This window comes from Gossypium hirsutum, chromosome A05 (genome assembly GCF_007990345.1).
Source record: "Gossypium hirsutum isolate 1008001.06 chromosome A05, Gossypium_hirsutum_v2.1, whole genome shotgun sequence".
NCBI lineage: Eukaryota > Viridiplantae > Streptophyta > Magnoliopsida > Malvales > Malvaceae > Gossypium > Gossypium hirsutum.
This window is the reverse complement of record NC_053428.1, coordinates 82,951,902-82,967,573: the sequence shown is the minus strand read 5'-3', so window position 1 is coordinate 82,967,573 and position 15,672 is coordinate 82,951,902. Positions and strand designations below refer to the sequence as shown.

The window sequence follows — 15,672 nt, the reverse complement described above, 5'->3', positions numbered from 1 at the left end:
CATCTTAAAAAATATAGAAAAAAGAGCCGCTGGAGAAAACCAATTACGCTGGATTCTTAATTCCATGGAGTATGTTGTGAGTTTGAATTGACCCGGTTAGCTAGAAGGTTCCTTTCGCTACCGTCCTAAGGTTCAATCAACTGTTGGTTTGCTTTAACAAGTTGATAGGTTGCATTCTGGTTTGGCCAAGTAAAAAATCCAACCCTACAACCACAACCACATCAAATTTGTATAGATTCTCATTTTGGGAAAATTTAGGGCACATTCGTTTGTTTGGTAGGTTACACCAGAAGGCCTTGCCCACTAATTTCCATCCCAATCCTAAATTGCATAAATGAAGTTCACATCTGTTTGTGGCAACTGTCTCTATCTCTTTCAAACACTAATACATTGGCATGGAATGGCTGAATCAATTAGCAAGGGTTTTGTTAATTAAACTTTGAACTCATTATTTAGGGTTAGTATGTTTTGACAGTAAAAATCAGTTTGAATTATATGTAGATACTGCTTACGGCTTTTGGATATTTTATATAATAATTGCCTTTAAAAATAAGTTAATTCTTTTTAAAGAAACTAATCATAAATTATGAATAATTATTTTTCTTTTTACTTCCATTCACACGAGCGAAGTTCACATGTTTTAGCTCATAATTCTACAGATTATTGTTAATATGGTAATGAGAGTTGTTGAGGATGATTATTGTTAATATTATATCAGGAATTATGGATGAAATGTTGGAGTTTTTAATTAATACCGATATAAATTTAATTATTATAGAAGTGAAAAGATAAAAACATGTGATGTTGTCTTTAATTTATACAAGTTGGATGTAATTGTGTTAAAATAAACTGTTGAAGATGACCCAATTTTTGTATGTTTATTGATTTGGATTTTGATTATGTTTATTGATGATGGCAAGACTGATGTTGTCTTAGCTTCTATTTTTTATTGCTCCTAACGGTTCTAATTTCTTTGTATGCTTGACCTCCATCTGTATAGTTCTTGCTGTCCTAGCCTCTACCTCAGCATTCGTACTCGTGTTGGTGGCCTTGGTCGATATTTTCATAAGAGGTTTGTGGTGTGCTTGATTTATGATAAGCCTTCTAATAAGCATTTGTGGTTGTTATAATTCGGTTCAAGTGAATTAAATGGTTGTTGGATGTGCTTGGGTATGGTTTATTATTGATTTACATTTTTTCTGTAATTTGTTGGGAAATGGCAGTGATGAGCTGTTATATTTATGATAAGACTGATATTTTTGTTAATTATGTCCGAAATTTTAACTGTATATATAGTAATTGTAGCAGTGCACTTAAACATTATTTATTTTTTATAAAAAGTAATCAATTTATAATTTAAAAAATTATAAAAAATAGAAATAAAAAAAATTTATAACATTGTCAATTTTTTTTGTTTATATTGAAATAAAAAAAGAAAACACACTTGATAGCAATTGAAGTATTTAAAACTCTTTTATATTTTAAAAAAAGAGGCATCAACATTTATAGCTTTTGAGCAATATATTTTAAGTGATCTTAACTTTATAAAATCATGATCAATATATTTTAATAACTTTATAAAAACATATTATTAACTATGATCAATATATAACAAATACATGAAAGATATTTTAAGTCATGGTAACTTTAATACATGATCAATATATTTAAAACTCTTGCACCAATTGAAGTATTGTATTAACTATGATCAATATTTAAGTGCTACTTTAAAAAAATTATTATTGGGCAATTACAATTAGCTTGATATGTATGTATGCACTTTTTTACTCATGGTAACTTTATGTGATCTTATGAAAATCTTGCATCTTTTGTAGTAGTGATCATATATTTGTGTGGCATTATTTTGTGTAGATGGATCGTAATCAAAATCAAATGGCAATTGCCGGAGTTGTGGCTTCAGTTTTAGCTTTTGGGGCTCTTTGGATTAAAAAATTAGAAACTAGGAAGAAAATTGCTTCTCGCCCTCGTGAGAATCGAGATTATGAAAGAGAAAACTATATTAATAGTATTTTATATAGTGGTGACCAGCATTGCATTGATATAATAAGGATGAGACCGATCGCCTTTTTTAATTTATTTGATATTCTTAGTACGAATAATTTGTTACAATCGTCTAAATCTGTCGATATTAGGGAGCAAGTAGTTATATTTTTACATATAATTGGTCATAATGTAAGGTTTCGAGTGATTGGATCTAGATATTATAGATCAATTCAGACAGTTCACCATTACTTTAGGGTTGTATTGAGAGCTATTTTGAAATTGTATAGACTAGTTATTAGATTACCTGATGAGTCAACTCCTAGTGAAATTAGAAACAATCCAAGGTTTTATCCTTATTTTAAAGATTGTATTGGAGCATTAGATGGAACTCATATTCGTGCATCCGTTCCACTTAGCATTGAAGGAAGATTTCGTAGCCGTAAAGGGGGGACGACACAAAATGTATTGGCTGCCATTACATTTGATTTGAAATTTGCCTATGTTCTAGCTGGTTGGGAAGGTAGTGCACATGATTCTCGTATCTTAAGTGATGCACTTTCACGCCCAAGAGGATTAAGAATTCCAGAAGGTAATATTTATCACAAATAGTTCCAATAAGCTCATAGTTTATCAGTATTAATTACGTATTGTAAAATTGTAGGTAAATATTATCTTGCTGATGTAACAGCCCAAAATTGACCCTAGTCGGGAAGTGGTTTCGGGACCACAAAACCGAGTTACAAGAAAATTTATTTTTTTAATTTTAATTGCATAGATTAAATGTGGTAGTGTATGTGTGGAAATAATAAAGGTCTAAAATTAGCCTTAGGAATGTGGATTTTCATGAAAGGACTTAGTTGAGAAATTTAGAAAAGATGATAGATAAATTGAAAGGATTAAATAATAACAAGGTGAGAAAGTTTGGGTTTGCATGTCAAGGTGCCCAATTCTTGATAGGTGGCCGGCCAAGCATGGTTCCATTCCTCCAAGTTTATGTTGTTTATTATTTAATATTGGTAAGTGGATTGGAAAATAAAAGAAGTGAATTAAAAAGAAAAAAGGGATGAATAAAATAAGGGAGGAAGAAGGAGTGTTCATCCTTTTCCTTACCACAATAGCCGTACCTAAAGAAAGAAAAAAAGAAGAAAGTGAAGCTAAGGCATTTGGTCATCTTCAAGTTGATTAAGAAGCTCTTGAATATTCGGTGCCTAGGGGAAAAGTTTCTAAGAGGTTTGGCCATGCATGTAACTAGAAGGAGGTATGTATTGAATGATTCTTGAAAATCTATGCATGTTTGAGATGGTTAGTTTAAATTCTACTCATCCTATAGATTAGACTTAGGATTTTGAGGTTGAAATTCGGCCAAGAAGCTTGAAACTCTTAGTAGATGTGTAATGTCATTAAAATGGATAGTAATGTAGGATATGGTGAGTGGTTAATTGCTTTTAACTTGAAGGTTGAGGTTAAAATGGGTTAAGTGATTGCCGAATCTAATTTAGGGGTGGAGGATTGTGTTCATGTTATATTGGATAGGTAGAGGTTGTAATGAGGTTGAAATTGTTGAATTGTTAGCTTGGTAACTAATGAAGTAATCGGCCATATGGGGTAAAAAAATGGGATGTTCATTTTAGTTGTTGTTTCATTTTTGTGAGAAATGGGTCAAGTATTCATGAGATGAAATTGTGTGACTAGATAAATTAAAGGTAATAATATAGTTGATGAATAGATATAGAAATACAAATTCGGCCATCACTTAGGAGCTTATGTGATGTTGAGTTAAGCTTTGCATATTCGGCTATATATATATATATATATACACATATATATGTAAGCCCATTCATGATACTACCTTAGGACTATGTATATATAACCGACAAAAGAATGGGAAAAACTAGCAAGGGTGAAGGCCGAATGAGCTATAGGTGGTGTGGATGACTTTTATACATGTGGGTGTGTGTGTATGCCATTTAGTTGGTGACATTCGACATTTCTTAATTAACATTAGAAATGAGTGAATGAAATCGGCATGTGTGTTTGTGAAAATGCCGAATGTGAATTTGGATAATATTGAGTAATGTATGTGCTTTAAAATGATGGAATGGAGTGGATGCTTTAAATGTGTTATGAACAATTATAAGTTAAACTAAGGGTTGCTAAATTACCATTGTCATTGCCGAATATACAAACATACATATGCATGTGTAATTGAAGTATGAATGTTTAGCAAGATGGTTAAACTAGTTAAATTATTGATTTAGCTCAAGGAGTTAAAGGAGGTGAACCGAGCAAAGGCAAAGAAAAGGTTATCGAGTAGCCGAGTTGGAACCGTCTTACCCAACACGAGGTAAGTCATTAAGCATGTAGTTGGTATTATTTCAAATGGTCATAATGTTTATGTATTGATGCTGAATGGAATGAATAAATATACATATATATATATGCATGTACGTATGTGATGATGAAATTGTTGAATGAAAGAAAAGAGGTAAGATGTACTGAGTTGTTGATCTCGGCACTAAACGTGCGGGATAACCATTTATGACCATGAGATTGGCGCTAAGTGCGCGGGATTAAATTGTACAGCACTAAGTGTGCGATTTAACTATGTTGCACTAAGTGTGCGAAAAGAATATGATGCACTAAGTGTGCGAATTGACCATGCGGCACTAAGTGTGCGAGTTTGACTATGTAGCACTAAGTGTGCGATTTGATTACGTAGCACTAAGTGTGCGAGTTGATTATATAGCACTGAGTGTGCGGACTCAATATACAATCGTGAATCATTATGGACACTATGTGTGCGACACTATTGAGTCGATCGCGGACAGCGGATCGGGTAAGTGTCTTGAGTACATGGCTAATATGCGCTATGCTTATACTTGGTGTTGAGCTCGGTAAGTTGAACCTATGTGATAACTATACTTGAAGTCACGTACATAAAATTTATCGTAGGATGGGTGAAAGGCCGTTTTGTTGTTTGATTGTAACGAAAATAAATTGATTTATGAAAATGCTTCAATGTCCTATTGATGAGTATATGGATTGTGAATGCATGAATTGATATGAAATTGAATCGATAGGTTGGAGGAACTATGGTATGGTTCGGTATGGATGGAGTAAATTGTCTCGTTCCATTTTGTTTCCTCTTGTGATAATGTTATTGATGGATGGTAGTGCATTGCTTATGACTTACTGAGTTATAAACTCACTCGATGTTTCCTTGTCACCCATTATAGGTTGCTCGGACTCATCTATATTTTTGCGGGGTCGGGCCGTCATCGAAGTCATCACACCGGATAGCAAGTTTTGGTACTTTCTTCTTAGTTGGCTTAGAAGAACATTTTGGCATGTATAAGCTATTACATTGTGTTTGAATTTTGGCATGTAAACTTTAAGCCATGCGAAAATGGCACGAATGTTCGATTGAGTTGGATCAAGGGTAGGCATGAAATGGACCTAGTTACTTTCGTAACAGATGCTGGCAGCAGCAGTGTCATGAGATTGAAAAATCACTAAAAATAGTAGGAGTGGAATTAATTGATGAATAAATTATGTAATCGAAGCTCGATGAGTCTGTTTTCATGAGGAAGTAACGAAAAGATCATATGGGCAGTATATTAAGAGATAATCAGATTTTTGTGGGACAGGGCCAGAACGGTTTCTGGATTCCCTGCTCTGACTTTGGAAATTCATTACAAATTAACCAGAGATAATTAGGGGTCGTACCATATATGTACAGATTCCTCTCTGAGTCTAGTTTTTATAGAAACAAACAGCATCAGTATTGGAGCCCCGTGCAGGGAGATATCCAAGTCGTAATAGGAAAAGGTCAGTGTAGTCGACCCCTGCAACTTGGGAGACTTTGACTAATAAACTGTACTAATTGGCCCAACCAAAAATTCTAGAAAAAAAATACATAGATGGGCACATGAGTCTAGTTTCTGGGAAAAATCACGAAACTGATTTTCGAGTTACGAAACTCAAGATATGATTTTTAAAACGACTAGTACACAGATTGGGCAGTGTCTGGAAAATAAATTTTGTAAGGGGTTAAAGTCAGTTAACACCTCGTGTTCGACTCCGGTGTCGGTTTCGGGTTCGGGGTGTTACATTTTATTGGTATCAGAGCTATGGTTTAGTCGGTTCTAGGACTACCATAGCGCGTACGAGTTTAGCTATACATGCCGAATGTTAATGTTTAAATGTGTGATGACTTCTGACGGTTGAAATGTTTTGTTTTGATTAGTAAATGGACCCCGGTGAAGAAAGAACCCTAGCGGATGACGTTGAGAGCGTAGCGGCTGCTCCTGCACAAGGGACGCCGCCTGTTGAACCTCAGTCATCTGCGAATAATCAAGGTGAGGGGGCTAAACAAGCCTTCTTTACCATGATGAATGAGTGGGTCGCGCAATATGCCCGAACCAACCCGGCTGTCCAACAATTCCCAAATTTGAATAATCCACCCCAAGAGCCTGTAATGCCATCAGTCGCTGATCCTGTGAGGCTGAGTAAGCCACCTGTAGACTTGATTAGGAAGCGTGGGGCCGAGGAGTTCAAGGCCATAGTAACTGATGATGCCGAAAGGGCCGAGTTCTGGCTTGATAACACCATTCGGGTGTTCGATGAATTGTCATGCACACCCGATGAATGTCTAAAATGTGCTGTATCTTTGTTGCGAGACTCAGCCTACTATTGGTGGAGGACCTTGATTTCCATAGTCCCGAACGAGCGAGTAACTTGGGACTTCTTTCAAACGGAATTCCGGAAGAAATTTATTAGCCAACGGTTCATTGATCAGAAGCGTAAGGAGTTCTTGGAACTCAAGCAAGGCCGTATGACTGTATCTGAATACGAACATGAATTCGTAAGACTTAGTAGGTATGCCCGGGAGTGTGTAGCTGATGAGGTTGCTATGTGCAAAAGATTCGAGGAAGGATTGAATGAAGATTTAAAGCTACTAATGGGTATTTTGGAAATAAAAGAATTCGTAACACTAGTCGAACGAGCCTGCAAGGCGGAAGAACTTGGAAAGGAGAAGAGGAAGGCTGAATTTGAAGCTAGAGATTATCGTAAAAGATCGACGGGTAAAGCTCCGTTCTCAGCTGTAAAGAAGTTCAGGGAGGACATTAATAAATCGAGGGCGACTGCGGGAATTTCCATCAGGGCAAGACCATCGATGGGCTCCCGAGCTACTTCGGTAGCTAGTGTGGGCAATAATCGTCACGAGAAACCTGAATGTCCCCAATGTGGAAGACGACACCTAGGTGAATGTTGGGGCAAGTCTACTAGCAGGGCCTGTTACGGATGCGGTTCGAAGGACCACCTCATTAGAGATTGCACGGAGCTGGATGAGAAGAATAAGATTCAAGGTGCAAGACCTAGTGGAGTGACATCTAGAGGTAGACCACCGAGAATTTTAGGAGGCAGGGGTGGTAGTCAGAGGGGGGCTTCTGATACGGCCGATCGAGCCGAGAACCGTACTCCTGCTAGAGCATATGCCATTCGCGCACGAGAGGAGGCATCCTCCCCCGACGTCATCACTGGTACCTTCACTCTCTTTGATACTAATGTGATTGCATTGATTGACCCTGGTTCTACTCATTCATATGTATGCGAAACCTTAGCAACCAGTAAGACTCTACCTGTTGAGTCTACTGAGCTCGTAATTCGAGTATCAAACCCTTTGGGTCAATGCGTACTTGTTGATAAAGTGTGTAAGAGATGCCCTCTAATAATCCGAGAATCCTGTTTTCCGGCCGATTTGATGCTTTTGCCGTTCGACGAGTTTGATGTTATTCTTGGTTTGGATTGTTTAACCCCGCATGATGCGGTTGTGAATTGCAAAAGCAAGACTATCGATTTGAGGTGCGCAAATAACGAAATAATCCGAGTTGAGTCTGCGGACTTAAGGGGGTTGCCAGCTGTAATATCAGCAATGTTGGCCCAGAAATATGTAAGGAAAGGGTGCGAAGCATATCTCGCGTATGTACTTGATGACAAGGAGTTAGAAAAGAAACCCGAATCGGTGCCGGTGGTCTGTGAATACCCGGATGTTTTTCCTGAAGAATTACCGGGTTTGCCACCTGTTCGGGAGGTAGAGTTTGGTATTGAGCTTGTACCTGGAACCACGCCTATTTCGATCGCTCCGTATCGTATGGCACTAACTGAGTTAAAAGAGTTGAAAGCTCAGTTGCAAGAATTGACGGATAGAGGTTTCGCTCGACCGAGTTTCTCACCTTGGGGTGCACCAGTATTGTTCGTGAAAAAGAAGGACGGAACCATGAGGTTGTGCATTGATTATCGTCAACTGAATAAAGTGACGATAAAGAATAAGTATCCGTTACCGCGTATTGATGATCTGTTCGATCAATTAAAGGGAGCATCGGTGTTTTCAAAGATAGATTTGAGATCGGGTTATTATCAGTTGCGGATTCGAGATTCGGACGTACCCAAAACTGCTTTCAGAACGAGGTACGGTCACTACGAGTTCTTAGTGATGCCGTTCGGGCTCACTAATGCCCCTGCGGTGTTTATGGATTTGATGAATCGGATCTTCAGGCCGTATTTGGATCGGTTCGTAGTTGTGTTTATTGATGACATCTTGGTCTATTCAAGAGATGAGACCGAACATGCTGAGCATCTGAGGCAAGTGTTGCAAATTTTGCGGGATAAGCAGTTATATGCTAAGTTCAGTAAGTGTGAGTTCTGGTTAAGAGAGGTTAGCTTCTTGGGTCATGTGGTATCCGCATCGGGTATTCGAGTTGACCCGAGCAAAATTTCAGCCATACTTAACTGGAAGCCTCCGAGAAATATTACCGAAGTCCGGAGCTTTCTAGGGCTCGCCGGTTATTACCGACGATTTGTCAAAGGTTTCTCGATGATAGCCACACCAATGACGAAGCTACTTCAGAAGGATGTTAAGTTCGAATGGACGGAGAAATGTCAGAAAAGCTTCGATCAACTGAAAACTCATCTGACTGAAGCTCCAATTTTGGTGCAACCCGAATCGGGTAAAGAGTTTGTCGTTTATAGTGACGCATCCCTACTTGGGTTGGGTTGCGTATTGATGCAAGAAGGTCGAGTTGTGGCCTATGCGTCGAGACAATTGAAGCCACACGAGAGAAATTATCCGACCCATGATCTCGAACTGGCCGCCATTGTGTTTGCATTGAAAATATGGCGACATTATTTGTTTGGTGAGAAGTGCCATGTGTTTTTGGATCACAAAAGTCTCAAATATTTGATGACTAAACGAGACTTAAATCTGCGACAAAGACGTTGGCTTGAGTTGTTGAAAGATTACGAGCTTGTCATTGATTACCACCCGGGAAAGGCTAATGTGGTTGCGGACGCCTTAAGCCGGAAATCACTGTTTGCTTTGCGAGCGATGAATGTACACTTGTCTGTTCTACCTGACAATGTGTTAGTAGCTGAATTAAAAGCCAAACCATTATTGACTCATCAAATTCGTGAAGCTCAAAAAGTCGATGATGAATTGGTTGCAAAACGAGCTGAGTGTGTTCCGAACAAGGAATCGGAGTTTCAGATTGATGATGATGGTTGTTTGAGGTTTAGAAGTCGTTTGTGTGTTCCAAGGAATTCGGAACTCATTCCGATGATTCTGAACGAAGCCCATTGTAGCCGAATGTCAATTCACCCGGGGAGCACGAAAATGTACAACGACTTGAAACGTCGGTTTTGGTGGCATGGTATGAAGCGAGACATCTCCGACTTTGTTTCGAGATGTTTAATATGTCAACAAGTGAAAGCGGAACATCAAGTGCCTTCAGGGTTACTTCAGCCGATCATGATACCCGAGTGGAAATGGGACCGAGTCACAATGGACTTTGTGTCCGGACTGCCATTGTCCGCAAGTAAGAAGGATGCGATTTGGGTTGTTGTTGATAGGCTGACTAAGTCGGCTCACTTTATCCCCGTGCGTACGGATCTTTCATTGGATAAACTAGCCGAATTGTATGTCTCTCAGATTGTGAGATTACATGGAGTACCTATTTCTATCGTGTCGGATAGAGATCCGAGGTTCACCTCACGATTTTGGAAGAAATTGCAAGAAGCTTTGGGTACCAAGCTGCATTTTAGCACCGCTTTTCACCCCCAAACCGATGGTCAAACCGAGCGGATAATTCAGATACTTGAGGATATGTTGAGATGTTGCATCCTCGAGTTCAGTAGTTCATGGGAACGGTATTTACCTTTGATTGAATTCGCTTACAACAATAGTTTTCAATCAAGTATTAAGATGGCACCTTACGAGGCCTTGTACGGTCGTAAATGCCGTACACCATTGTTTTGGACCGAGCTCGGTGAAAGTAAAATTTTCGGAGTCGATTTGATTAAAGATGCCGAACAGAAAGTAAGGGTAATCCGTGAAAGTCTAAAGGCAGCCACGGATCGTCAGAAATCGTATGCGGATTTGAAACGAAAAGACATTGAATATCAGGTGGGAGATAAAGTGTTTCTTAAAGTTTCGCCTTGGAAAAAGGTACTCAGATTTGGCCGAAAGGGCAAGTTGAGTCCGAGATTCATTGGGCCATACGAAATATCCGAACGAGTCGGTCCAGTTGCGTATCGATTGATTTTACCCCCTGAACTTGAAAGGATTCATGACGTCTTTCATGTTTCGATGCTTCGGCGCTATAGATCCGATCCTTCGCACATAATTAGTCCGTCGGAGGTTGAAATTCAGGCTGATATGAGTTATGAAGAAGAGCCGATGCGTATCCTAGCTCGTGAAGTGAAGGGGTTGCGAAACAAAAGGGTTCCGTTAGTAAAGGTGTTATGGCTCAAACACGGGATCGAGGAAGCTACTTGGGAAACCGAGAGCTCGATGAAAGAACGATACCCAAACCTATTTACTGGTAAGATTTTCGGGGACGAAAATTTCTTAAGTGGGGGAGAGTTGTAACAGCCCAAAATTGACCCTAGTCGGGAAGTGGTTTCGGGACCACAAAATCGAGTTACAAGAAAATTTATTTTTTTAATTTTAATTGCATAGATTAAATGTGGTAGTGTATGTGTGGAAATAATAAAGGTCTAAAATTAGCCTTAGGAATGTGGATTTTCATGAAAGGACTTAGTTGAGAAATTTAGAAAAGATGATAGATAAATTGAAAGGATTAAATAATAACAAGGTGAGAAAGTTTGGGTTTGCATGTCAAGGTGCCCAATTCTTGATAGGTGGCCGGCCAAGCATGGTTCCATTCCTCCAAGTTTATGTTGTTTATTATTTAATATTGGTAAGTGGATTGGAAAGTAAAAGAAGTGAATTAAAAAGAAAAAAGGGATGAATAAAATAAGGGAGGAAGAAGGAGTGTTCATCCTTTTCCTTACCACAATAGCCGTACCTAAAGAAAGAAAAAAAGAAGAAAGTGAAGCTAAGGCATTTGGTCATCTTCAAGTTGATTAAGAAGCTCTTGAATATTCGGTGCCTAGGGGAAAAGTTTCTAAGAGGTTTGGCCATGCATGTAACTAGAAGGAGGTATGTATTGAATGATTCTTGAAAATCTATGCATGTTTGAGATGGTTAGTTTAAATTCTACTCATCCTATAGATTAGACTTAGGATTTTGAGGTTGAAATTCGGCCAAGAAGCTTGAAACTCTTAGTAGATGTGTAATGTCATTAAAATGGATAGTAATGTAGGATATGGTGAGTGGTTAATTGCTTTTAACTTGAAGGTTGAGGTTAAAATGGGTTAAGTGATTGCCGAATCTAATTTAGGGGTGGAGGATTGTGTTCATGTTATATTGGATAGGTAGAGGTTGTAATGAGGTTGAAATTGTTGAATTGTTAGCTTGGTAACTAATGAAGTAATCGGCCATATGGGGTAAAAAATGGGATGTTCATTTTAGTTGTTGTTTCATTTTTGTGAGAAATGGGTCAAGTATTCATGAGATGAAATTGTGTGACTAGATAAATTAAAGGTAATAATATAGTTGATGAATAGATATAGAAATACAAATTCGGCCATCACTTAGGAGCTTATGTGATGTTGAGTTAAGCTTTGCATATTCGGCTATATATATATATATATACACATATATATGTAAGCCCATTCATGATACTACCTTAGGACTATGTATATATAACCGACAAAAGAATGGGAAAAACTAGCAAGGGTGAAGGCCGAATGAGCTATAGGTGGTGTGGATGACTTTTATACATGTGGGTGTGTGTGTATGCCATTTAGTTGGTGACATTCGACATTTCTTAATTAACATTAGAAATGAGTGAATGAAATCGGCATGTGTGTTTGTGAAAATGCCGAATGTGAATTTGGATAATATTGAGTAATGTATGTGCTTTAAAATGATGGAATGGAGTGGATGCTTTAAATGTGTTATGAACAATTATAAGTTAAACTAAGGGTTGCTAAATTACCATTGTCATTGCCGAATATACAAACATACATATGCATGTGTAATTGAAGTATGAATGTTTAGCAAGATGGTTAAACTAGTTAAATTATTGATTTAGCTCAAGGAGTTAAAGGAGGTGAACCGAGCAAAGGCAAAGAAAAGGTTATCGAGTAGCCGAGTTGGAACCGTCTTACCCAACACGAGGTAAGTCATTAAGCATGTAGTTGGTATTATTTCAAATGGTCATAATGTTTATGTATTGATGCTGAATGGAATGAATAAATATACATATATATATATGCATGTACGTATGTGATGATGAAATTGTTGAATGAAAGAAAAGAGGTAAGATGTACTGAGTTGTTGATCTCGGCACTAAACGTGCGGGATAACCATTTATGACCATGAGATTGGCGCTAAGTGCGCGGGATTAAATTGTACAGCACTAAGTGTGCGATTTAACTATGTTGCACTAAGTGTACGAAAAGAATATGATGCACTAAGTGTGCGAATTGACCATGCGGCACTAAGTGTGCGAGTTTGACTATGTAGCACTAAGTGTGCGATTTGATTACGTAGCACTAAGTGTGCGAGTTGATTATATAGCACTGAGTGTGCGGACTCAATATACAATCGTGAATCATTATGGACACTATGTGTGCGACACTATTGAGTCGATCGCGGACAGCGGATCGGGTAAGTGTCTTGAGTACATGGCTAATATGCGCTATGCTTATACTTGGTGTTGAGCTCGGTAAGTTGAACCTATGTGATAACTATACTTGAAGTCACGTACATAAAATTTATCGTAGGATGGGTGAAAGGCCGTTTTGTTGTTTGATTGTAACGAAAATAAATTGATTTATGAAAATGCTTCAATGTCCTATTGATGAGTATATGGATTGTGAATGCATGAATTGATATGAAATTGAATCGATAGGTTGGAGGAACTATGGTATGGTTCGGTATGGATGGAGTAAATTGTCTCGTTCCATTTTGTTTCCTCTTGTGATAATGTTATTGATGGATGGTAGTGCATTGCTTATGACTTACTGAGTTATAAACTCACTCGATGTTTCCTTGTCACCCATTATAGGTTGCTCGGACTCATCTATATTTTTGCGGGGTCGGGCCGTCATCGAAGTCATCACACCGGATAGCAAGTTTTGGTACTTTCTTCTTAGTTGGCTTAGAAGAACATTTTGGCATGTATAAGCTATTACGTTGTGTTTGAATTTTGGCATGTAAACTTTAAGCCATGCGAAAATGGCACGAATGTTCGATTGAGTTGGATCAAGGGTAGGCATGAAACGGACCTAGTTACTTTCGTAATAGATGCTGGCAGCAGCAGTGTCATGAGATTGAAAAATCACTAAAAATAGTAGGAGTGGAATTAATTGATGAATAAATTATGTAATCGAAGCTCGATGAGTCTGTTTTCATGAGGAAGTAACGAAAAGATCATATGGGCAGTATATTAAGAGATAATCAGATTTTTGTGGGACAGGGCCAGAACGGTTTCTGGATTCCCTGCTCCGACTTTGGAAATTCATTACAAATTAACCAGAGATAATTAGGGGTCGTACCATATATGTACAGATTCCTCTCTGAGTCTAGTTTTTATAGAAACAAACGGCATCAGTATTGGAGCCCCGTGCAGGGAGATATCCAAGTCGTAATGGGAAAAGGTCAGTGTAGTCGACCCCTGCAACTTGGGAGACTTTGACTAATAAACTGTACTAATTGGCCCAACCAAAAATTCTAGAAAAAAATACATAGATGGGCACATGAGTCTAGTTTCTGGGAAAAATCACGAAACTGATTTTCGAGTTACGAAACTCAAGATATGATTTTTAAAACTACTAGTACACAGATTGGGCAGTGTCTGGAAAATAAATTTTGTAAGGGGTTAAAGTCAGTTAACACCTCGTGTTCGACTCCGGTGTCGGTTTCGGGTTCGGGGTGTTACAGCTGATGTTGGATATGGCATCCGAATTGGATGTATTACCCCATATCGTGGTGTCCGATATCATTTAAAAGAGTTTGGTGCTGAAGGGCCTAAAAATGCAAAGGAACTCTTTAATCTTCGACATTCATCATTACGGATCACTGTTGAACGTGTTTTTGGGATTTTAAAGAAACGGTTTCGTGTATTAGATGCTGAACCATTTTGGAATTTTCAAACTCAAGTAGATATAGTTTTGGCTTGTTGTATCATTCATAATCATATAATGGGAGTTGATCCTAGTGATTTACTTAATCAAGGATTATACGAGGAGTCTGAGTTTGATTCGATAATACAAACTCTCACGGAGCGAGAAGAAAGATAAGAAGCAAGAGAATGGTCTGCTAAGAGAGATGAGATTGCAGAAACTATGTGGACTGATTACATGGCTAGAAATATTAGGTAGATTTAGGCTTAGGGTTATTATTTCTATGTTATGTATGTTTTAGACTGATGTTTTTTTTTGTAAATGTTGGTTGGATAATAACATTGTCAGATTTTAGATTGTTGGATTTTGATATATGTCTTGAATTGGTTAGATATTGATTATGTTTTAACATTGTTGGATATTGAATTGATTATTATGTTTTAAGCTTGTTGGATATTGAAATTATTGATAATGACAATTATTTAATGTAGAATGGGTAAGGGCAACAAAGAAGGGATCTCCAAGCAATTCAGGTGGACAAAACCGATGGAACATGTTTTCCTTGAAATTCTAGAAGAGGAGGCTCGAAAAGGAAATAAGCCTTCTAATACTTTCAAATCAGTTTCTATTAATCGAGTTGCCGACGCCATTTCTTCTAGATTCCAAGTCCAATGCGATACAAAGCACGTGGAAAATCATTTGAGGACAGTAAAAAACCAGTGGCAGATTATATGCAAAATTCGAGGTGAAAGTGGTTTTGGATGGGATGATAACATGAAAATGATCACATGTGATAGAGCGACATACGATGCAACAGTGATGGTAATATATGTATATATATGTTAAGTATATTTCAATTGTTTTTTACTTGTTATTCTAATTGTGTATAATATCCAACAGGCACACAAGAAGTATGAACCATTTTTGAATAAAAGCATTGATCATTATGATGAAATGGCTGTGGTTGTTGGCAAAGATATGGCAACAGGGAGTTTTGCCAGAACATTTGCTGACATAGATTTGGATGATGATAATGAAGATTCAATGCCTGTAGACTGCGACAATGAAGAGGCTGAAGAGGTAAGAACAAATGTATCTTCATCTGGCACATCCAAACGTAAAAGAAAAAGTGGTCAA

General features: G+C 37.9%; 1 protein-coding gene across 1 annotated transcript; it reads left to right on the top strand.

Annotated features, from left to right (window-relative positions):
- The first annotated feature begins 701 nt into the window (after nucleotides 1-701).
- LOC121228958 (uncharacterized) lies at nucleotides 702-15,619 on the top strand. The gene is made up of 3 exons (XM_041112005.1): nucleotides 702-1,072; nucleotides 15,027-15,357; nucleotides 15,590-15,619. The coding sequence occupies exons 1-3, from the start codon at nucleotides 978-980 to the stop codon at nucleotides 15,617-15,619; spliced, it is 456 nt and encodes a 151-aa protein (XP_040967939.1). The 5' UTR covers nucleotides 702-977.
- Nucleotides 15,620-15,672: the final 53 nt, after the last annotated feature.

Coding starts and splice junctions, on each gene's coding strand:
- LOC121228958 (XM_041112005.1), top strand. CDS start 978: ATGCTTGACCTCCATCTGTATAGTTCTTGCTGTCCTAGCCTCTACCTC. Junction 1,073..15,026: donor GGTCGATATTTTCATAAGAG/GTTTGTGGTGTG, acceptor TATTTAATGTAG/AATGGGTAAGGGCAACAAAG. Junction 15,358..15,589: donor CATACGATGCAACAGTGATG/GTAATATATGTA, acceptor CAATGCCTGTAG/ACTGCGACAATGAAGAGGCT.